The 24,268-nt window shown below is 45.8% G+C and overlaps 1 protein-coding gene across 7 annotated transcripts in view; it reads right to left on the bottom strand.

Moving 5' to 3' along the window:
* Positions 1-24,268, bottom strand: part of LMF1 (lipase maturation factor 1) — a 170,264-nt gene that overhangs the window by 114,116 nt on the left and 31,880 nt on the right. For all 7 annotated transcript variants that reach the window (XR_005557480.1, XM_039349758.1, XM_039349759.1 and 4 more), the window contains one exon: positions 21,913-21,923. Coding sequence is in view for 6 of the 7 variants with exons in the window: in XM_039349758.1 (XP_039205692.1) it covers positions 21,913-21,923 (11 nt within the window). In the remaining variant the exon portion in view is untranslated. The remainder of the gene's footprint in view (positions 1-21,912; positions 21,924-24,268) is intronic.

The following is a 24,268-nucleotide window of genomic DNA, read 5'->3' as shown; positions in this document are numbered from 1 at the left end:
TTTGATAAAGCAAAACTATGCTGAGCAGACAAACTCGAGGGATAAACTCCACCTTAAGGAATCAATGAGTCAATTAGAATAGAGCTGGAAGGAACCTTGGAGGTCATCTAGTCCAACCCCCCCCCCCCCCCCCGCTCAAGCAGGAGACCTTACACCATTTCAGACAAATGGCTGTCCAGTCTCTTCTTAAAAACTTCCAGTGTTGGAGCATTCACCGCTTCTGGAGGCAGGTTGTTCCACTGATTAATTGTTCTAACTGTCAGGAAGTCTCTCCTTAGTTCTAGGTTGCTTCTCTCCTTGATGAGTTTCCATCCGTTGCTTCTTATAATAATGATGATAAAGTTGGAAGGGACCTTGGAGGTCATCTAGTCCAACCCCATGCTCAGGCAGGAAACCCTATACCATTTCGGACAAATGGCTGTCCAGTTTCTTCTTAAAAACTTCCAGTGTTGGAGTATTCACCGCTTCTGGAGGCAGGTTGTTCCACTGGTTAATTGTTCTAACTGTCAAAAAGTCTCTCCTTAGTTCCAGGTTGCTTCTCTCCTTGGTTAGTTTCCATCCATTGCTTCTTGTCCTGCTTTCAGGTGCTTTGGAGAATAGCTTGACTCCCTCTTCTTTGGGGCAGCCCCTGAGATACTGGAATGCTGCTATCATGTCCCCCCTTGTCCTTCTCTTCATTAAACTAGACATCCCCAATTCCAGCAACTGTTCTTTATATGTTTTAGCCTCCAGTCCCCTAATCATCTTTGTTGCTCTTCTCTGTACTCTTTCTAGAGTCTCAGCATCTTTTTTACATCGTGGTGACCAAAACTGGTTGCAGTATTCCAAGTGTGGCCTTACCAAAGCATTGTAAAACGGTATTAGTACTTCGCGTGATCTTGATTCTATCCCTCTGGAGCAGCCCAAGATATTGGAAGTCTGCTATCATGTCCCCCCTCGTCCTTCTCTTCATTAAACTAGACATACCCAATTCCAGCAGCCGTTCCTCAAATGTTTTAGTCTCCAGTCCCCTAATCATCTTTTGGGCTTTTTCCTGCACTCTTTCCAGAGTCTCAACACCTTTTTTATAATATGATGACCAACACTGGATGCAAGGGAGGCTTTCCGAGATCGATCGCTCACTAAGGATTGTCTCAAGGTCAAAAACTCCAGGAAGGATTTGAGACCGGAAAGTTATGAAAGTACCGGTTGAGAGAAGAAAGACTCTGCTGAAAAAAAACCAAAAAAACACACATTCACCTCTCTTTCCAGAAGCACCGAGAGTCAAAAAATGCGATCAGGATCTTCCGGGTCTTAAAAAGTACAACTGACACAAGAGGAAAGTGAACAAACTGAGCACAAAACTTTTAAAAGCTCCCAATTATTCTCCAGGGTAGTCATTAGAAACTACTTAGGTGACAGGAAAGCGAGATCTGAGTGAATACTGCAATAAATTAGCGCTTTCCCCCCCCCCACCTATCTTTGGGAGCAAAGCAGCAACTGACAGAGAAATCAGGAGGGAAGATGTTAATTTTTCAAAAAAAAAAAAAAAAGTTTAAACTTAATGGATGTCCTGTCTCCAGTTCTGTAGGTGGCTGTCATTCGAAGAGATCGCTCTGTTCTTACAGGGCCAGGCAGCGGGAAGAAGTGAAGAAGCCTCTTGGATGAGAAACGAAACGCCTTCAAGGAACATTTTCCATGGCTATTTTCCAAAGCGCCTGAAGGCAGGATGAGAAGCAATGGGTGGAAACTAATCAAGGAGAGAAGCAACCTAGAACTAAGGAGAAACTTCCTGACAGTGAGAACAATTAACCAGTAATAGTAATAGTAGTAAAGTTGGAAGGGACCTTGGGGTCATCTAGTCCAACCCCATGCTCAGGCAGGAAATCCTATACCATTTTGGACAAATGGCTGTCCAGTCTCTTCTTAAAAACTTCCAGTGTTGGAGCATTCACCACTTCTGGAGGCAGGTTGTTCCACTGGTTAATTGTTCTAACTGTCAGGAAGTTTCTCCTTAGTTCTAGGTTGCTTCTCTCCTTGATGAGTTTCCATCCATTGCTTCTTATAATAATGATGATAAAGTTGGAAGGGACCTTGGAGGTCATCTAGTCCAACCCCCTGCTCAGGCAGAAAACCCTATACCATTTCAGACAAATGGCTGTCCAATCTCTTCTTAAAAACTTCCAGCGTTGGAGCATTCACCACTTCTGGAGGCAGGTTGTTCCACTGGTTAATTGTTCTAACTGTCAGGAAGTTTCTCCTTAGTTCTAGGTTGCTTCTCTCCTTGATGAGTTTCCATCCATTGCTTCTTATAATAATGATGATAAAGTTGGAAGGGACCTTGGAGGTCATCTAGTCCAACCCCATGCTCAGGCATGGGGTTTCCTGCCTGAGCAGGGGGTTGGACTAGATGACCTCCAATGTCCCTTTCAACTTTATCATCATCATCATCATCAACAAGAAAGAAAGTCCAGTTGCCTTTTGAAAAAGCACCTTTGGGACACGGGAAGAGTTTTGATCGGCAAAGAGGAGAGTGGGTGGGTGGGAGGGTTTCTGAAATCCCAGCACTAGAGGACATCAAATGAGATCCAGGTCTCAGCCCCACCTGCCTAGCCGGTCCCTTAGACCCCTGCCTGACACTAGGAGACTTTTCAAAACCTCTGGAACCTTTCCCTGTTACTTCTACCTGGTGGAAGCTCAGAAAGCTCACCAGCCTAGCCCAGCCTTGTTTAGCTGTGGCCGGTCCCCTGGCTTTGGACCCCTGACTCAATTCTGATGCTCCTAAGAACGTTAAGCGTGGAAAGGGGTGTTATTTAAATCAGGCATCATCAAATCAAATCAAATCAATCTTTATTGTCAAAGTGCAACATGTGTACAATGAGATTGGCTAAGCCTCCCTTTGTGCACCCCCCGACACAACCCACAGTGACAACAAACACACAATCTTATTGCACCACGTGAACTTATTGCACAACGCGCTGGCCCCGCAAGTCTATTATACATGGAGTTATTTCCCATTCAGGAGTCTGACAGCTCACGGGTAGAAACTGTTCTTCGGTCTGTTGGTGCAGCTGACTATGGTAGTCCGATGGTAGGAGAGTAAAGAGGTGCTGACCAGGGTGTGAGTTGTCCCTGAGGATTTTTCTCACTCTTCTAAGGCAGCGGGCTCTCGCGATGGCGTTCATTGATGTCAGGGGACAGCCCACGATGTTTTGTGTTGTGCTCACCACCCTCTGTGGTGTCTTTCTATCCACGGCTGTCAAGCCAGCACACCACACCATAATGCAGTGTTTCTCAACTTTGACAATTTTAAGGCATGTGGACTTCAACTCCCAGACTCTATTTTGAGTATTTGCTTCTACACGCAGTACTGCAGGCCACTTTAGCTGACTGTGTTCAGCAGGTCAGCGGTTTAAATCTCACCGGCTCAAGGTTGACTCAGCCTTCCATCCTTCCGAGGTAGGTAAAATGAGGACCCAGATTGTTGGGGGCAATGTAAATATATATATACATTGCTTACTGGTGTACACCGCTTAGAGAGTGCTTGCACTTAAAGCGGTATATAAGTCTCATAAATAAATAAATAAATAAATCAAGACTCCTTGCTGCTGAAATCACAGCCCACAAATCCACAATCTTCTTTGCCCTTTTAAAATGCTGCTGCGAGATATAAAGGATGCAACACACATAAAACACACTCAGGAGGCAGGGAGGGAGGGAGGGAGGGAGGGAGGGAGGGAGGGAGGGAGAAAGGAAGAAAGGAAGAAAGAAAGAAAGAAAGAAAGAAAGAAAGAAAGAAAGAAAGAAAGAAAGAAAGAAAGAAAAGAAAAGAAAAGTCAAGATCAAGTTGGCTGCAGAAAAGAAAAAAAACCCACAACGCCCAGAGGGAAGGAGAAAAGGATGCAGGAAACGAAACGTTCATTATTAGCAAATCTTAAAGCCAAAGCTGGGGTGGGGGATGCATAATTACACCATGAAAGAGCTCTGCTTTTCAATTATCTTGCCCACGCTGATCTTTTTGATGTCAATTATGTAACCCAGCACAAGCTAATAGAACGTTAGGAGGGGAGTTAAAACTGAAGCAAGTCAAAAAAGCTGGCAAGCCATCGGGATGCTTCTCCCAGCAGCATAAGCAGGGGGGGACATGTGCCCGCGGGTTTGGTTTTTCAGTTTAAACCAATGTCTCTCCAACTTGGGAATTTTAAGACCGGTGGGCGGCAACTCCCAGAATTCCCCAGGCAGCCGTGGAGAATTCTGGAGAATTGGAGTTCACCCATCTTAAAAGTTCCCAAGTTTGAAGAACGGGGAGTTGAAGGGAAAGGGGCTGAAATTCAAGCATCAAGAAAGCAAAGCTTTTTTTCAGAAAAGCAGTGAAAGCCCCCCCAGAGGGAGAGGTGATTGGGAAAATACTGGAATGTGCAGAAATGAATAGACTAACAATGACAATTAAAGATAAGACAGAGTCAGACCACTATGAAATCTGGGGAACTTTTTTATGATTGGCTGAAAAGAGAATACGGTTAAAAGATAGTTAACATCAATTTAGATCAGCGGTTCTCAACCTATGGGTCGCGACCCCATTTGGGGTCGATCAACCATTTCACGGGGGTCGCCAAGCAAGGCTGTCCGCCATTTTTTCCCCTTTTCCAACAGGTGCCTTACCTCCCTTGGGCTGGGCCAGCTGGTGGCCCAGCCGGTGGTCGGCATGCTCCGTCTCTGCCGCTTGCCAGCTACACCTCGGCCAGCACAGGGGGCGGCAGCATGCATGCACAGCGCTCCCGGGCAGGGAAAGTCCTCAACTTATGACCGGTTGGGTAGTCCTCGACTTACGACCAGTTTAGTCCTCGACTTATGACCGGTTTAGTCCTCGACTTACAACCGGTTGGGGGTCGCGGCATTAAAAAGATTGAGAACCACTGATTTAGATGGAAGAAGAAGGAGCAGATAAGGAGGGAGACGCAGGCGACATAGTATTGAATAACTGGAGGTTGTATAAATATTTATAGAAGTATATATCGAGAAGGTTAGATAAATAGAAGTATTAATGTAAGAGAAAATTAATCTTATTGTATATAATACAGATAGGGAAATTTGGAGAGAGGAGTTGCTCGGACATTACCCCTGAATTGTATCTGAAGAGGGATGAGAGGGAAGAAAGAGAGGAGAGAGAAAAGAGTAAAGGAGGGGAGAAGGAAGCAGGAAGATTGGAGGAGAAGAGAAGAAGTGGGGAGAAAGGGGAGGAGAGTGGTGAAGGAAAGAGAAGAGGAAGAAGAGGGAAGTAGGGAAGAGAAGAAAGGGAGAAAGAAGGTAGAGAAGAAGGAGTGTGGATACAGTGAAAGGGGAAATGGGCGAGCAACCCCAAAAGTCATATTATGTATTTATTTCATTTTATTAAAAGTATCTTATATATGAATGTAAAAAGAACGTATGTTAACATCTGATAAATATCAAAGGATATGTATGGGGGAAGAGTTTGGAAAAAAAAAAATATTAGGAAAGCAAAGCTCTGCAGTTTGGTTCCAGAAAAGCCCCCTTCCACTTTCATCTCACAGACAGTTAAAACTTGGGCTGAGTTTTCCTCACTGTCAAACGTTATTGTCTTATTCTCGCTGCTCCTACGCACTTATCCTTTCCCCCCCCCCCCTCTTATGGAGGTTCAAAATGACACACAAGGCCTGCCCGCCTACGGAGTTAACCTCCTGGAAGAGAGGGAACAGCAGAAGGCTGGGGGTGGGCGTGGGAGGGAGGGAGGGAAAGCATGGCAGAAGCGGTCCAAACCCACCCTGGATTTACAGAAGCCATATGTGTTTGTGGCAGGGATCAAACTGCTGTTGGGAAGTGCTGAAGCTGCAAATTCGCCTCTGGCGAACAAGGAGCCCAGCCAAAGAAGGAGCAGAAGGAGGTGGAGGAGTCTCTGACCTTAGGGAACAAAATGATAACCCCCTAAGACAGTGTTTCTCAACCTTGACCATTTTAAGGCATGTGGACTTCAACTCCCAGAATTCCACAGCCAGCCATGCTGGCTGTGGAATTCTGGGAGTTGAAGTCCACATGCCTTAAAATGGTCAAGGTTGAGAAACACTGCCCTAAGAGGATCGCACTGAGACGTTCCCCCCCCCCCCACACACACACAGAGGGAAACCACAGAGAGGGATCCTCTTTTTTTAGGTAACCAGATCTCTGCTGCAAAAAAAAAAAAATCAAGCCTGTGCAATTGCTTTTGGTTTTATTCAAGCCCTTGCAGTTATTATTATTATTTTAGCTCTCTAGAGGCCTAATTAACGTTAACGAATCTCAGCCAAACACACGGGATCTGCTTTCAGCCCCACACGGATTCAGGCTGGGAGGGGTCCCAACCTGTGGCCCCTCCAAAATTTGCCACGGTAAACTGCAATTTGCAATGGGAGAAAAGTAAACATAGCAGCAATTGTACGGAGAGTAATTAATGTAATTGCGACCCAGTTTAAATACTTGCTGCATCATTCCAAATGTAGTTTTTGCTCATCCTAGCCTGCTGCAGCCTTCAGCTTAAGAAAGCTCTGTGGCTCCTGTCCCAAAGTAACTGCAACGATTAGTAATAGGCTGTTACTCATGTGGTAGGCTGCATTGCTATTATCCTTCTCACCTTCTCCTCTTTTCTCATCTTCTCATCTTTCCTACTACTATCTTCTCCTACTGGTGTTTTATGACCCATCACTTTGTTGTTTGCATAGACAGGGAGAGCTTAGGCACTTGTGCCTGCAATCACACATGGCCAATCAAGAATCCTGTAAGTATTATTCATACCGGGCAGCTTTTGAGCATATGGAAAACTCTCATTAATTGCAAGAGGAGGTAACAATAAAAATGCATGTGTGCCGAGCCTCACTATACCGAGGCAGTGTATCTACGCACAAAGACTGCTGGGGCTTTCCTGGTGGGCTCACAGATGCTACAAATAGATTAGCCTAGAAATTGGGGGCCAGGGGGCTTCGCCGAGTAAAATCAATCCCTTCTCGGGAGCTCCTCTGTTCTCAGCAAGGCTCAACTCATGTTATGAAGTACAGTTTTTAACAAAGCAGCAAAGACTGCAAGGTCTTGCTTGGCTAGCAATCCATTGGATTGGGGTAGGGTGGTGGTGGTGTAGTTTTATAGTGGTTGATAATGTAGCTTTGTCTATGTCAGCGAAACTTTTAGAGACCAAGTGCCCAAAAACCGGCATGCCACCCGCCACCCCAGCCCCCCCCGCCCCTACCCGCTCCCCGCTCCACCACCGGCCTGCCCGCCCGCAGGGCCACCACCTCCACGACCGGTCACAGATCGCCCAGGTGACCTTGCAGCACCATGATGGCCACGCCCTCTGCCCGCGCCCCGCAGCATCATATGCACATGACGGGGCGTGAGGGCGGTGTTTTGTCCCGGCTGCCATGTTCTTCGTTGCGCTGCTCCGCGCGGGCCGAGCCTGGGGGCAACTCTCCTCCAGGGGGCTGCTAGTGAGGAGGAGGGCGCGGGGTGACGGTGCGTGTGCCCACAGAGAGGGCTCCGAGTGCCGCCTCTGGCACGCATGCCATAGGTTCGCCACCACTGGTCTATATATTTGTTTGTTAGCTGCCCTGAGTTATTTATTTAACATGGACATACGTTTTCTGAAGTAAACAAACCAATCTTTTTTTCCCTTCCAATCACACAAGGCAGGATGAAGGGAGCATGATTCCCCCAGCCCACTTCAGCAACCTCAGAGTTCATTCAGCTTTTTGTCAGTGCTCCATACAGGAGGGAAGTATATGACTCACAATGGAGTATATATGTATGAGAGAAGAGAACGGCACTTCATCAGATCTGCAGATGACACAAAGCCAGTGGGGAATGATTAACATCTCAGAAGACAGACTAAAGTTGTCAAGGAAGTAGGTTTTTATATATGATAACTGCAGTGAGACTATTAGATGCACACTATTGGAAAAATTCAGCATTACTAATAGCAGAGGAATGGCTAGTGAAAATAATGGCTAAATTGAATTTTTTGATAGGAAAAAAAAGGCAATATCTATGTTTATTGCTGACTGGGAACCTCTGTAGACTTTTTGTATGAAGCAGGAAAGAAATGAACGTGATTTATTAGATTAGAGCAAAAAGAGAGTGATGCTGTAACCAGAGTAAGAAGTAAATTTATAATTGTACTTATAACTGCTATAAAGAACATTGGAAGCTATTAATCAGTGGAACAGTTTGCCTCCAGAAGTTGTGGGTGCTCCAAGACTGGAAGCTGTTAAGAAGAGACTGGACAGTCATTTATCCAGAATGGTATAGGGCAGGGGTCTTCAAACTTGGCCCTTTTATGACTTGTGGACTTCAACTCCCAGAATTCCTCAGCCAGGCACAGCGCTGGCTGGGGAATTCTGGGAGTTGAAGTCCACAGGTCTTAAAGTTACCAAAGTTGGGGACCCTTGGTCTTAGAAGACCTCCACACTCCTTCCAACTCTGATTTTCTGAAAGGAATAGGAACACGTTTCTCTTTGGAGGAAACTGGAAGTAGCAATAGCTCCTTTGGGGTATGTAACACATGGAAGAGTGAATGGAGCAATAAATGGCCTTCTGGGTATTCCATAAAATCAAGAACGGAGGCGCACCCATATTCCCGGAGATGCTCAAAGACAGCTTTGAGATCCAACAGCATTGCCACATTTCTCCCTTATTTTATTCCACAACAACAAACAGGGAGTTTGAACATTGGCCAAGGCATATCAGAATAGACAAGCACACTTGCACTTTTCTTTGGCTTCAGTACTGCTGATTGCTTTGCGTTCTTTAGTGGACAGTTTCCCACCTACCAAATGACAGCCTGACACAATCTGGAGTTAAAGTACCAAACAAGCATTACTTCTCCCCCCCCCCCCCACACACACACTTTTAAAGAGACCTGCATTTTGATTACATGTGGCCTCCCCAATCTTCTCTCGCTGGGAGAACCCAAAGTCTGTGATTTGAAGAATGGAATGGAATGGAATGGAATGGAATAGAATAGAATAGAATAGAATAGAATAGAATAGAATAGAATAGAATAGAATAGAATAGAATAGAATAGAATAGAATAGAATAGAATAGAAAATACAGAATGGAATGGAATGGAACGGAACGGAACAGAATAGAACAGAACGGAATAGAATAGAAATATAGAATAGAAATAGCACTTAGACTTATCTACCGCTCCACAGTGCTTTACAGCCCTCTCTAAGCGATTTACAAAGCCAGCATCTTTCCCCCAACCATCTGGGTTCTCATTTTATCGATCTTGAAAAGACAGAAGGCTGAGTCATCCTAGGTACGGTAAGGATCGAACTCCTGGCTGTGGGCAGAGCCAGCCTGCAATACTGCATTCTAACCACTGTGCCACCATGACACGGTTTTTCAACCCATTGCAACTGTTAACCAAGAAGGTATTTCTAGAAGTTATCTATCTCCATCCACCCATCTGCGAAAGGGAGTCTGTCCCATGTGTCAACCCCTCCATCTTCCCCCCTCCATCCCACAACTGTGGAGCCTCTCCATGCTCTTGATGAAGAGAGACTTGTCAGAAAAGGTGCTACCAAACTCCTGAATAAAAGCTGTGAAACAGCACACAATCAAAGGCGTAGCTGCACATTATCTGACTGCGAGCTGACAACCAAACGTGACATGCAATATTTTGAGAATGCGGATTGTGAAAGATGGCAGTCGAGCCTCATTTTGCTGGAGAGAAGACAAGAAGTCTCGTTTATAAGGAAGGAGCAAATGTTTGTTTAGTGCGAGTGTGTAAAATAAAATGGACGCTATCATGTCCGGTGCTGCGACAGTCGCACAATCCTCTTCCAACAAGCTACGATATTTCAAAAAGCCCGTGCAATACATCTCCCCACATTCTCCTCTCCCACCCAAAAGGATTTTTTCCCCCTCCTATCCAGCGCAGCTCTAATAAAAACCCAAAGCAGAAGATGTGAACCAGGGATCGTCTCGATTTGACGCTGCTTGAAAAGGCAGGTTTGTGGAGCAGAAGAGGTTTGGCCTCCAGAAAAATTCACACAGAGACCCGGACTGTCTTCTGGAGGATCAAAAGGTTTCTTCCCTGCCTTTGGCTGCCTTTTTTTAAAATCTGAAATTTCACATCCAGCAAATAGCAGCTTCTGGAGAACTAACTCTCCCCGTTTCTTACCATTTTGCTTCTGGGCAGTTTTACCAGTTTTCAGTAATCACCCCCATAGCATCCGGCGTGCTGGAGAGAAAAAGGGACGAGATTCAAAAACCTCTTTCTTCTCAGAAAACCCAACAGCCTGCTTGGAACACACAGACATCCGGGGGGGGGGGGGGGGAGAAGGGAAGGGACTGAGGCCAATTGGTTCCCTTCCTCCTCCTTTGCACAGAGCATTTTAATCTCCCTAATCTGGGCATGACTCAAATTAATCTTAACAGTGTCGTTTCCAAACTATATAATTACTCAGCTGGGGATGCAGCAAGCAAGAACCTCAAAGCAAGCAGCATTTGGTGTGGCCAGTCTAGTGAAGAGAAGAACTAGGGGTGACATGAAAGCGATGTTCCAATATTTGAGGGGCTGACCCAAAGAAGAGGGGGTCAACCTATTCTCCAAAGCACCAGAAGGCAAGAGAAAAGAAGCAAACGGATGGAAACTCAGCTAGGAGAGAAGCAACCTAAAACTAAAGAGAAATTTCCTAACAGTGAGACCAATCAACCAGTACATCAGCTTTCCTTCAGATGTTGTGGATGCTCCATCACTGGAGGTTTGAAAGAAGAAATTGGACAGCCATTTGTCCAGAATGGACAGTTTTCAGTTTTCCCAGCGTACCCTGCAGCTTTGGGGTTCCCGTGGCCTCTACCCAAGGCCAGGCCCTCCTTAGTTCCTGGGAGCAGCCACGGTTGGCCACGTGCTGCCACCAGCTGAAGAAGTCAGGCAGTGGGCAAAGAGCCACAGCTTTTGGAGAGGCACCAGGGCTGGGGTTAGCCAAGACTGCAACGAAGGTATCTCCCTTTCCTTTCCAGCTACAGGCCAAGATAACTGACCTCCATCTCCCTGCCGCCACAACCAGATTCATTCAGTAGAAAAGAAGCAGCAGGTCTTCTCCCCAATGAAGGCGGATCTACGTGTCCCAGGATAACGTTGCAGGATCCCATCTGGGTCGGTCATTGGGACCAGAAGTTTCGTCTTCTGAGCTTTTGGACTCGTGCTGGAGCCCATCCTCGGGGAACTTCTCTCTACTGGAATGTGTGCTTTTGGCTATTCTATGCTTTGGGCTGTTCTACACAATATATTACCAGATTGCAAGAACACAAGCGAGTGGTCAGACGAGGAGACCCAAACTCATTGGTAGCCTCACATTGCAATGAACAAGGACATGTATTCAATTTCGCAGCTACTAAGATTGTTGGCCGAGCAGGTTCAAAAATAGCCAGGGAAATGATTGAAGCCTGGGAAACGGGCGCCTTGACAGTCAACAGGAGTGCTGATTTACCACCAGCTGATCGGGTGCTCAGGAACCTATGACTTGGCAGCACACGGGAACAACAGCCAACGACTTAGTAGCTGGCCATCAATACCCCAATCAACAACTAAAAAGCCACACACAACCAGGTGTCACATAGATCAGTGGTGGCGAACCTATGGCACGTGTGCCAGAGGTGGCACGCATGCTGTCGCCCCAGCCCTGCCTCCCCCCATGGCCCCCTCCTCACCAGCAGCCCCTCTGGAGGAGAGTGGCCCCTGGGCACAGCCCGTGCAGAACAGAACAGCTAAGGACATGGCAGCTGGGTGGCAGGGATAATACTTTTGCACTCCGTTGTGCGGAAATGATGCTGCAAGGCGCGGGCGTAGGGCGTGGCCGCCATGGCGCTGCAGGGCCTCCTGGGCGATCTGCGGTAGGCGGTGCAAGCGGTAGGTGGTCCTGTGGGCAAGTGGGGCAGTGGTGGAGCAGGGGGGGCGTGGCAGGGCGAGGTGGGGGGGCAGGACAGGGCGGAGCGGGGGGTGGAAGGGGCAGTTTTGGGGCACTCGGTGTCTAAAAGGTTCGCCATCGCTGACATAGATACTATGCACAGAATAACCCAAAGCACACATTCTGGTAAGAGAATGTGTGGATCTTGCAGGAGGTTTTCTGATGGGCTTAATGGTACATCCTGAACAGTTTAAATCAGACCTACTGGCTATTTGGATCCGTTTTCCGATGTCTTTATCTTCAAGCAGGCTTCTCAAAAGTGATGAGTGGGGCTAAAATAGTCCCAACCAGCACAGCCAATTAGGTCCCGGGATATTATTATGGGAAAGTTGAGATGGCCTAGAGCAATGACAGTGTCACTCCTGCACAGATGTTTTGAATGAGAGCCGATAAAAGCACATTCAACCTTGAGATCCAGCAAGAAACATTAGCCAAGGAACCAGAAGCAGCCACCTCCAATTACATTAACCTCCAAAGATCCTGCCAAGGGAAACTGGGAAGGGTGAAGATGACAAGAGTATAAATTAAGTGGAAAACACGAGCCCCCTGCCCCCTTTGGAGCAAAGGCACTTTTAAGGGCCAAGCGGGCATGGTTAGAGTCCAGGGGTGGCTGAGTGCCTGCTACCGGCTCAATTGTGTGGTCCTTGCCAGCTCCGCAGGCAGGCAAATTGGTTTGAATCAAAACTTTCCAGCGGGCCAGTAAATCCCTCATTAAGCCTTCTCAGAGGAAGCATTTAAGAGGGAGGGAGGGTCAAAGGTCACCCAGGGCAGCTGATTCACAGCACCGGTGCAACACGCTTGTGCAGCCAGCCTGGCATCCACATCTGCCTCCATCACAAACAGATGGAGGCAAAATGACAGCTTGGAAAAATAAATTGAATATGGCAGACTGGAGGGGCGCAGGGAGACTTCTCAGCCGTGCGTGAAAAAGCGGAATAATCAACGCTCTGCTTCTAGAAATGAAACCATATAAATCCCCGGCCGTGCAGGCATACCACCACCACCACCCCCCCCCAGGTTCTTGAACTGAAGAGCACCCCAAACCTCCCAAGGGATTTTCAGGAAGAGATTCTGCAACCGGGGATCCACAGCAAGGGGTCAAAAAAAGTCACGTTGGCGGCTACAACCATGCAGTCAAAGAGCTCCTTTGACTGAGGGGTGAAGTGGCTTGCTTAATGACTGCAGCGTTCACTTAATGACAACGGCAAAAAAAGAAAAGATGGTAAAAATCCAGTCAGTCACCTGACTGGCCAAATTTATCACTGGCGTGAGATACAACCCTGATGGGCAGACTCCGTTATGGTCCATAACTCAAGGACTACTAGTAGTCTGGTCTCTTTCCAGGCGGAAAGCACAATCAGGATCCCGTGATTTCCCAGTTAGTGACCGCTTGGCTTAGCAGTGGAATTGCTGGCCCCCATTGGGACTAAGCGAGGACTACCTGAAAATAATCCAGTAGGTAAATAAAAGGAACAAGGGGTCTCTGTTAGCATCCTATAGTGACCTTCTTCCACCCTGCGAGTACCGAGATGGGCGTAGGTGGCAAAGCAAAGTATCTAAAAAGCCCTAGACCAGTGGTGGGAACCTTGGCTCTTTTATGACTTGTGGACTTCAACTCCCAGAATTCCTGAGCCAGCATGGGGGAACTATGGCCTCTTCATGACTCGTGGATTTCAACTCCCAGAATTCCTGAGCCAGCATGGTTGAGCTTGGAAACCTCTCCCTTTCCACTCAGTGTGGCTGGCTCAGGAATTCTGGGAGTTGAAGTCCATGAGTCATAAAAGAGCCAAGGTTTCCCCCCCCCCCCGCCGCCCTATATCAGGGGTCCTCAACCTTGGCAACTTTAAGACTCGTGGACTTCAATTCCCAGAATTCCTGAGCCAGCCATGCTGAGGGGAAAGGGAAAGGTTTCCAAGCTGAGCCACGGTGGCTCAGGAATTCTGGGAGTTGAAGTCCACGAGTCATGAAGGGGCCAAAGTTCCCCCATGTTGGCCGAGGAATTCTGGGAGTTGAAGTCCACGAATCATAAAAGAGCCAAGGTTCCCCACCCCTGCCCTAGACCGGTCTAAAAGAAACCTCTGGCAGCTGGCAAATGTATAACACTGCAGCTCCTTTTCAATGGCACTCAATTTTTGGAATTCTTTCTGTGCTCCTCAGCCAGGGTGGGAGTACAGGTAGTCCTCGGCTTACGACCAATGACTGAGCCCAAAATTTCTAAGGGAGACCTTTGTTAAGTGAATTTTTGCCCCGTTTTTACGACCTTTCTGGCCACATTTGTTAAGTGAATCGCTGCAGTTGATAAGTTAATAAGGTTGTTTAGTGTAACTGGCTTTCCCCACTGACTTTCCTTGTCAGGAGGTCACAAAAGGGCATCGTGCGACCGTGGGACCCTAAAACCGTCGTAAATATGAATTGGTTGCCAAGTGTCCGAATGTTGATCATCCTGGGGGTGCTGCAACATTCTTCAGTGTGGAAAAACGGTCGTAAGTCACTTGTTTCAGCGGCATTGTAACTTTGAGTGGCCACTAAACAAACTGCTGTAAGTTGAGGACTATCAGCCTTTTGGACTGCAACCAGCCTGAGTCAGACACGGGTGGAGCTGATGCTAAGAGCTGGGAGGAAGCAGAGTCACCGAACTCATCCCAAAGTCTCAGGAGGAGTGGCAATCAATCAATTTTACAGAAAAATCTTCCAAGTGTCTTATTTCTCTTCTCCATTTCTTTTGCCCCAGCCCCCTCGATTTACGACTGGCTGCTTAGCCACCTTTAAAGTTACAGCCGACCCCAAAAGGGGTCACATGAGAGAAGTTGGGACACTCAGCAGCACCACAGCTGAATTTAGTTTCCAGTGCTCTCGGGTCCCATCGTCACATTTTATGATGTTCTGCTGGTTTTGCAAAGCTGTGGTCACAGAGAGCCATTGGTTTCCTTAACGACTGACCCTTTGATTTGCTTAATGACTGCAAACATAATGGGCAGGGCCCAGTACACTGCCTGTATAGCACTGTCCGTGGAATCTTATATACTGTTAATGGATAGAAGACTTGCCTACAGGCTTATTGATTACAAAAGAGCAGAAAAGTTATAACAGGAAAATAAGAACATTCAGAGTTCATATCCTAAAATGAAGCCAAGCCAAGCCCTGGTGAACATGAGTATCTAGAGCAGGAGTGGGAGAGCTAGGGTCCTTTTATGACTGGTGGACTTCAACTCCCAGGATTCCCAAGCCAGCCGGGAATTCTGGCTCAGGAATCCAAGTCCACAAGTCATAAAAAGGGCCATAGTTCCCCACCTCTGATCTGGAATCAGCCACCCACACCCACCAGGGTGACAATTCTCAAGGTGGTGAAAGCGTTCTCACGACCCAGCCGAGCCAAGAAGTCACCAAAGGCGGCAAACAACTGCTGAGAAAAACCTCTGGAACAGGTTCTTTTCGTTAAGCTCCTTCTCTAGCCTCTGAGAGGGTCTCGCTTGGAGGAAACCGGGTTCCAGCGGAAGGAAGGCGCAGGGCAGCCCAGCACAACCGTGACAAACGTATTTAGCTGCAGCTTTGGGCAAGGGGTGTCTTGCCTTGAGGCCATGGGTGTTTCGCAAAAGCCAAAGCAGCAGAAACCCTCCCCCAGGACGCAAACACAGGTCCCCCAAAGTCTTGCACGCATGGACCAAAACACACTTAGGGACTGTTAATGCAGTAGAAGGTACTGCTTATTACTCAGCACTTAACAGGAGACTCTTTCTATTTAAATTGATCCAACTCCAGAAGTTGCAGGTGCTTCGTTGCTGGAGATTTTCAAAGAAGAGACTGGACAGCCATTTGTTCAGAATGGTGTAGGGCAGTGGTGGCGAACCTGTGGCACGGGTGCCAGAGGCGGCACTCAGAGCCCTCTCTGTGGGCACGCGCACCGTCGCCCCAGTCCTAGGCCTTCAGCTGGGTTTTATAAAACCTTTTCACTTTAGGCCTCCGCTGCCAGTGTGCAAAAAAAAAAAAAAAGGTTCAATCAATCAATCAATTTCAACTTCTCATGGAAAAAAGGATCTTGCAAAGTTGGAATTGATTGATTGAACTTTTTAGTCCCACCCAGTCTGCCGTTATCACCGCAGCCACGCCCACCCAATGGGCCACGCCCACCCGGCATCCTACGATTCATAAATGGGTTTTGGGTTGCAGTTTGGGCACTCGGTCTCTAAAAGGTTCGCCATCACTGGTGTAAGGTCTTCTGGAAGGAAGGAAGGAAGGAAGGGAGGGAGGGAGGGAGGGAGGGAAGGAGGGAGGAGGAGGAGAAGGGAGGGAGGGAGGGGGAGGAGGAAGGAAGGAGGGAGGGGAGGGGAGGGGAGGGGGGGAGGAAGGGGTGAGGAGGAAGGAAGGAGGGGGAGGGGGAGAAAAAAGGGAGGGAGGGGAGGGGAAGGGGGAACAAGGGAGGGAGGAAGGGAGGGAGGGAGGGAGGGAGGGAGGGAGGAAGGAAGGAAGGAAGGAAGGAAGGAAGGAAGGAAGGAAGGAAGGAAGGAAGGAAGGAAGGAAGGAAGGAAGGACAAAGGTAGGCCCTTCAATTTCATCAAAGCCAGCCCCGTAACCTGCTTCTGTCCAGTCCACCACAGAATGCTCTGGTGATCCATAATGATGGAGGAGTTAAGTATGATCTTCACAACCTATTAAGCCATTGCTTATTCATGATTCACCGAATATGCTCAGCCATAAGCCATATATTATTAGTTAGAATGGCTAAGTATTTCCCTCTATTGTTCAAGGCTGACCAGTGACCATGACCATTCACCTGCAGGCTCAGTTAGCATCAATTTCTTTTCTCCTCTATAACGCTTAAAATACTTTAAATACTACGTGTATGTTCCCTGTACATCTAGTCCAACCGCTTGAGAGGTACTCCAAGATCCAGGATTCCTAGCGTGCTCTGATCAGGGGTGCCAGGCTGGGCAAGATGAGATTCTCACCATCCACAGAACAAAAAAAATGCAAATAAAGATTTGCTTGTTTGGAGAAGGAGAGATTTGTCTTTTCATCTTGGTATTTTTAATTTCTCCAAGTTATCTCAGAAATTGTAAAAACTGCACAAATAAACGGCCTCATGGAGACAAGCGAATTGACTAAAAGCAAGCCATTTTAATTCATTCTTTTAAATGCACTGTTGGACATTCCGTGTTCCTTTTATTTTCGGAGCTTTCTCCTGGCCCTGCATTAAATGCCAAGGAGATCTTTTCATTTTGGGGGGCAGTGTTTTCTGCCTCTCTTGATCCATTTATATTAGACGGGGGGGGGGGAGGAAACAACCAAGCAGGGCAGCCACGGAAACCCCCATATTTATGCATAACCTGGGGTCCGTGGTCTATTTTGCCAATTTTAGAAGGTACTTTTCACCTTGCTTTCACTTTGGGCCACATTAATACCTTGTGCCTTTGAATTCCCGGCTGCACAATCACCGTCCCAGAGAATCAAAGCTTAATGTTAACTGTGCGGAAAGTTCTCACCCATAACTCTGAGCTGTAGAAATATCCAGGCCCACTAGATGGCATCCAAGGTTAACAGAAAAATCCAGCCATCTGCTGCCATCTAGTGGTTTTACAAGTATTGCAGCTCAGTGTCTCTGACCAGATAAGGGCAGATGGGGGGTGGGGGGGAAACCCAAGAAATGAATGGCCATTCTACATCACAGAATCACAGGGCTGGAAGGGACCTTTGAGATCTTCTAGTCCAACCCCCTGCTCAAGCAGGAGACTCCGTACCATTCCGGACAACTTCTTGAAAACCTCCAGTGATGGAATACCCACAACTCAGGGATGTAGGCTGTTCCGCTGCTTAATAATTCTGCCCATTAGGAAATTCCTCTTTATTTTCAGGTTGGATCTTAACAGGCATTGTGTGCACATTAAAAAAGATGGGACTTCAATCACATCCCCATCGTGGTTTTTTTTTCCACAATACTCTGCAAAATTAGCAGCACTTCCATGGCAAACTAATCAAGAAATTATTGCTTTTATATAACGCCTCACTGTTTTATGCCCTGATGTGCATCTGCGTCTATCTTAAGATTTTTTTATTATGAAACTTTTTAAGATGCTATTTATAACGGCACTTTTGGTTTGAAGTAAAAGCCAACCTCCAGGCTTCCCCCCCCTCCCCTTTATATAAGGGGGGGAAAGGACAGGAAGCCTTTGGCACATACAAAGGATTACAGTAGGAGCTGTTGAGACAATTCTTTGAAGTGAAAGCTACTAAGTCTGGAGTGGGATTTTGCAAAACTCAGCAATATTTAAATGCTTCTTGATAACAACAGAGGACAACAGAATGTCACTGCTCCACAGTTTTAATAGAACAAAACAAAATATTGTATTGTGGGCTTCCGGCATTCCTCAGCAAATAAATAAATAAGCTAAGCAGCTCATGGTCTTTTCATTTGATTAATCCCAATTCAAGAGCTACATCCCAAAAAAAGAATAAAGGAGTGGAAAAATATTGCCTGCTTTTTTGTTGTTGTTGTTGCAAAGCAAGAATTGGAGCCCAGATCTTTTATTAGAAGGGTCAACAAAACTCTTTAGAGCAACCTGCTCCAGATGTGTCGGCCTCCATCTCCTTCACAGGGCCTTTTGGCCAACTCATCTGGATGACACAAGCCTGAAGAAGCCACCATACCACATATATGAGGACGGCTCAGAGACACGGTCTGTGTACAGTGCAAAAATTACATAATCAACGCTCATGAGTTTAAAAGGAAAAACTACTCAACCAGTTTTAATCATGTGTTAAATTTGTATGTCTGATCGGAATGGAAAGAATGTGGATAAGAAGAGCAGAACGCAAAATGGTTCTTTCTGAGTTCATTTCAAGTCACGCTCAAGAAAGCAAATCCAATTAGATTTATTTGGGATTGGAAAGTTTAAAAAAAAAGCATCACCAGAAATGAGGCTACAGACTTTTGGGAGTTGGAGAGTAGGTGGGAAAGTTAAGTATTGGTAGTCCTTGACTTATAACCATTCGTTTAACGATTGTTCAGCTGGCATTGAAAACAGTCACTCCTAAATTGCTAACTATTGGGCTAAAGAAAGATTCTGAGATAGTGGGAAATCTGATTATTAGATTAAAATAGTTGGAAAATAGTAAAAAATAAGGGATTAATCTGTTTAATATTGAGAATTTAGAATTATATGGGAAATGAAAATTAACTATTAGGAAATAGGCTTGAATTATTGTTTAGCCCAGATAATATAGATAACAAAGGACACTCCACTATTAAGGTGATGATGTATTAGGGCGAGAAATAGAAAATGTTTATGAAATAAAATTAGAATATATCTAAGTAAGTAATAGGTGTATTTCAGATATTATAATTTTTATGTAGTGAGACAAAGGAAATTTAGGTTACCCGAAACTTAAATACTTTGGATATTAAAGGTTAAATTGGAGCATTGTAATTAAAAACTAAAACTTAGGCAAAGCTTAAAAACAGGATATGGATATGTATCAGCAAAAATGCATTGATCAATGTGATAATGCTTAACTGAGTTTGACACAATTAAAAATTTATTAGCTTAAATAGGATAGAGTAAATGTTAAGGGAAACAGAGAAGAAATATTTGATGATGTAACCTGAGATATGTACTAAAGATTCTGTTATTGAACTTTTGACTAACCCAATCACCACGTTGCTTTCCAAATATTTGGATGTAAAACTGGAAAACCAATAAAACTTTTATAAAAAAGAAAGAAAGAAAGAAAGAAAGAAAGAAAGAAAGAAAGAAAGAAAGAAAGAAAGAAAGAAAGAAAGAAAACAGTCACTTATGATCAATCCTCACCCATGAAACCGATGCAGGGCTGCCACTGTCACCTGATCAATATTTGGGCACTTGACAACTTGGCAACCATTCCAAAGGGTTATGGCATGTGATCAAGACCTTCCCAGCTAGTTTCCAACAAAAAAAAAGTCAGTGGGAGAAGTTGGATTCGTTTAACGGCCCCATGACTCACTTAGCAATTGCAGTCATTCGCTTAATAACCCCCCCCCCCAAAAAAGATCATAAAATCAGGTGCAACTCAATTAACAACTTACTTGCCTTGGGAAATTCTGCTCCCAATTGTGGTCCTAGGTCAAGGACTACCTGCATATTTTCACACCCTATGTCACCCCTGATTTTGTCATTTCCCCACCACCACCAAAGCTAAGAATCTGATCCAAGCATCCCCTCTTTTGAGTTCATGTTCTGGCAATCCAGTTGAGAAACACCGGGGCACCTGTTAAAAATGGCGTTCAGTCAATTTTTTTTTTAAACGGTACCAACTGACCGTTGACCCCTTCCCCTTGAGGGACGCTTCCTTAAATGCTATCTTAAAAAAAATCAGAATTTAAACTTCTCGTCTCTTTCTTCCAAAGTGGACAGGGTAGACCAGGGGTAGGCAACCTGAGCCAGCCATGCTGAGGGGAAAGGGAGAGGTTTCCAAGCTGAGCCATGCTGGCTCAGGAATTCTGGGAGTTGAAGTCCATGAGTCATGAGGGGGCCATAGTTTCCCCATGCTGGCTCAGGAATTCTGGGAGTTGAAGTCCATGAGTCATGAAGGGGCCATAGTTCCCCCATGCTGGCTCAGGAATTCTGGGAGTTGAAGTCCATGAGTCATGAGGGGGCCATAGTTCCCCTATGCTGGCTCAGGAATTCTGGGAGTTGAAGTCCATGAGTCATAAAGCGGCCTAGGCCTAGGCGGGAGGTAGGCAACCTTGGCTCTTTTATGACTGGTGGACTTCAACTCCCAGAATTCCTGAGCCAGCCACGCTGAGGGGAAAGGGAGAGGTTTCCAAGCTGAGCCATGCCGGCTCAGGAATTCTGGGAGTTGAAGTCCACGAATCATGAAGAGGCCATAGTTCCCCCATGCTGGCTCAGGAATTCTGGGAGTTGAAGTCCACAAGTCATAAAAGAGCCAAGGTTGCCTACCCCTGCTCTAGACATTCCTAAATATAAAATGAGCACACACACCTTTTAGAAAGACACCTACAGGTAGCTAACCTTGCAGGTAAGGAGGGGACGGCCTTATTGGCTATGTCTTTGCAGGAAGCTTGCTTGAGCAATTTCTTTGGTTTGAGATCCATACCATGGTAGGGCTGCTGGAAGAAGCAACGGGTTCTCAAAAGTGGCTATTTTTTCTGAAAACCCAGACCCATTGTGAAATTTGGGACCACACTTTCTTTGGCTTTTCAATTGGCTTCAGGTGCTGCAGAGCAAAATGGCAAAGCCAGCGTTTGCAATCTGGGGCAGAGTGATTAAAGGGAAGCATATGGGTTAGAAGTCTTAAGCACTCCAGGAGTTTTCAAACTCCTGGAGCCTGCTAGTTAGAAAAGGAAAAAAAAAATTCCCATAACCCCTGATCAAGAGGCAAAGGTCTAGAGCAGTGGTTCTCAACCTTTTTAATGCCGCGAACCCCCAACCGGTCGTAAGTCGAGGACTACTCAACCAGTCGTAAGTCGAGGACTACTCAACTGGTGCAGCATCGTTTGCAGAATGGGGCTTTTAGCGGGCTCAGCAGGGCAGAGACAGCCTGGACAATTCCTATTGGCTTTTGAAAGCCAATAGAATTAGACTCTATTCAAGAGAGTCTGTTCTATTGGCTTTCAAAAGCCAATAGAACAAAAGGGAGTAGCACAGCTAAGGAAAAGGGGGAAAAAAATGGCGGACTGCGTTGTTTGGTGACCCCCGTGAAGTGGTCGCTTGACCCCAAATGGGGTCCCGACTCACAGATTGAGAACCGCTGGTCTAGAGATAGCAAATTGTCTGCATCTGAGTGATTTTTTTTTTTTAAAGTCTTGTAGAACCTATCAAGTTCTCATGGGACCCAGTCTGAAGGAGCTAGGGCCTTTAAGGCACGAGGCACACCTCTCTCTCTAGAAAAGAAGGGAAAAAAATAGAGTAATTTTAAAATGTTACATACCCGAAAAGTGCATTGAAAAAAACTATTTGCGATGCTCTGAGTTATATTCACTTACCAAAGGAATACCTGCAAAATAAACAGGAGGAAAGAAAGAGTTAGAATATTTGGGAAGATCCAACATTTTGTGCACGTATTTGTATCTGTGGAAATACTTAGTCAATGCAGGGCAGCAAAGAAAGTCTCCAAACTTTGGTGCCATCATTTCCGGCCAGCTCTTGGTTTCCTCCCAGAAAATGTTAAGGGGATTCACAAAGAGGATGGATGGATGGATGGAAGTGTGTGTGTGTGTGTGTGTGTGTGTGTGTGTGTGTGTGTGTGTGTATGTCTGACTGACTGTCTATCTATCTATCTGTCTGTCTGTCTGTCTGCCTGCCTATCTACCTACCTATCATCCATCCATCCATCCATCCATCCATCCATCCATCCATCCATCCATCCATCTATCTGTCTATCTGCCTGCCTGCCTATCTACCTACCCATATCATCTATCATCCATCCATCCATCCATCCATCCATCCATCCATCCATCCATCCATCTATCTATCTATCTATCTATCTATCTATCTATCTATCTATCTATCTATCTATCTATCTATTTTTCTATCTATCTATCTACTATCTATCTATCTATCTATCTATCTATCTATGGTATCTATATCTATCTATCTATCTATCTATCTATCTATCTATCTATGGTATCTATATCTATCTATCTATCTATCTATCTATCTATCTATCTATCTATGGTATCTATATCTATATCTATCTATCTTATCTATCTATCTATCTATCTATCTATCTATCTATCTATCTATCTATCTATCTATCTATGGTATCTCTCTCTCTATACACACAAACACACACACACACACACACACACACACCCCGTATGTATATATATGGTGTGCTTATATATGGTATGTATGTATATATATATATATTTATATCAAATATAGGACAAAGCAATCTGCTACTGCTTTTTCGCTCGTGTCTAGCAGCATTTTTTGCAGGCAGACGTCACTACTGCGACAACTGTACATTCAAAATTTTGTAGCTGACCAAGAGTTAAAGGGAGGCTAGTATAGCTATTTCGAGCTAATTAGCTCTCATCAGCCAGTCATACCCTTCTGAGATTCGAACCTGGGCAGCTTGCATGTTAGGCAGCTGTATTAACCTCTAGGCCACAGGTTCCCCTCACTTCTGTCAGCTGATATATAATTTATTGGCCACTCATTTTACCATATGGGAACTCTGGATGACTTACAATTATAAAAATATATCTATACATGTACAATTAACACATAATTAAAATCAACATTAAAACCTAAGGACACATGGGGAGGACGGGGGCGGACTGGGGGGGAGGAGGAGGCTTCTGCAAAATGCCATGGATGGGCACTGCATAGAGTTTCTCAACCGTGGCAGCTTAAAGATGTGTGGGCCAACTCCCAAAATTCCCGAAGCCTGGCTGGCTGGGGAATTCTGGGAACTGAGGTCTACCCACACATCTCTAGAGCTGCCAAGGTTAAGAAACACTGGCATACAGGGTGGAGCATCAACTACCACTGAATATTGTGTGGGCATTAAAGCAGAATTTGTTGTGATACCCTCTAAGACAGCCTCTGAGAGAGTAGATGGGCTGGTTTTGAATCCAGTTGGGGGCTGGGAGAAAGTCGAGGTTGGCACGGATTGGAAGCAGAGTGAAAAAGCACGAGAGGGACTGGTCCAGGGCAAGCAAGTTTCATGGTAGCTCCAGGAGGGACTTGATTAAAAGTCACCTTCCCCTTTCAAAGTAAGCAACACCACGCAAAGGGCAAAGGGGGTTCAGAAACAGCAAGCTAAAGAAATAAAGAGAAAAAGGAAGCACAGCTAAAATTAATTTCCATGACGTCATTCACTCTATATAGCAGTAGTGGCGAACCTATGGCACGGGTGCCAGAGGCGGCACTCAGAGCCCTCTCTGTGGGCACGCGCGCCATCGCCCCAGTCCTAGGCCTTCAGCTGGGTTTTATAAAACCTTTTCACTTTAGGCCTCCGCTGCCGTGTGCAAAAAAAAAAAAAGGTTCAATTAGTCAATTTCAACCTCGTGGGAAAAAAAAAGATCTTGCAAAGTTGGAATTGATTGATTGAAATTTTTAGTCCCAGCCAGTCTGCCGTTACCACTGCAGCCACGCCCACCCACTGGGTCATGCCCACCCACTGGGCCACGCCCACTCAATGCGCCACACCCACCCGGCACTCAACGATGCATATGTGGGTTTTGGGTTGCAGTTTGGGCACTCGGTCACTAAAAGGTTCGCCATCACTGCTATATAGTATCCTCTCATTCCTTTTTGTCCTTGCAAAAAATCCTTGGTTTCCCCCATATTTATCCACTCTTATCTACTCCAAGCACAACTTGGTCAGGAGGA

Source organism: Crotalus tigris, unplaced genomic scaffold (assembly GCF_016545835.1).
Source record: "Crotalus tigris isolate CLP2741 ecotype Arizona unplaced genomic scaffold, ASM1654583v1 scf7180000018301.7375997, whole genome shotgun sequence".
In the NCBI taxonomy this organism is placed as follows: Eukaryota; Metazoa; Chordata; class Lepidosauria; order Squamata; family Viperidae; genus Crotalus; species Crotalus tigris.
This window is presented reverse-complemented; position numbering and strand designations above follow the sequence as displayed.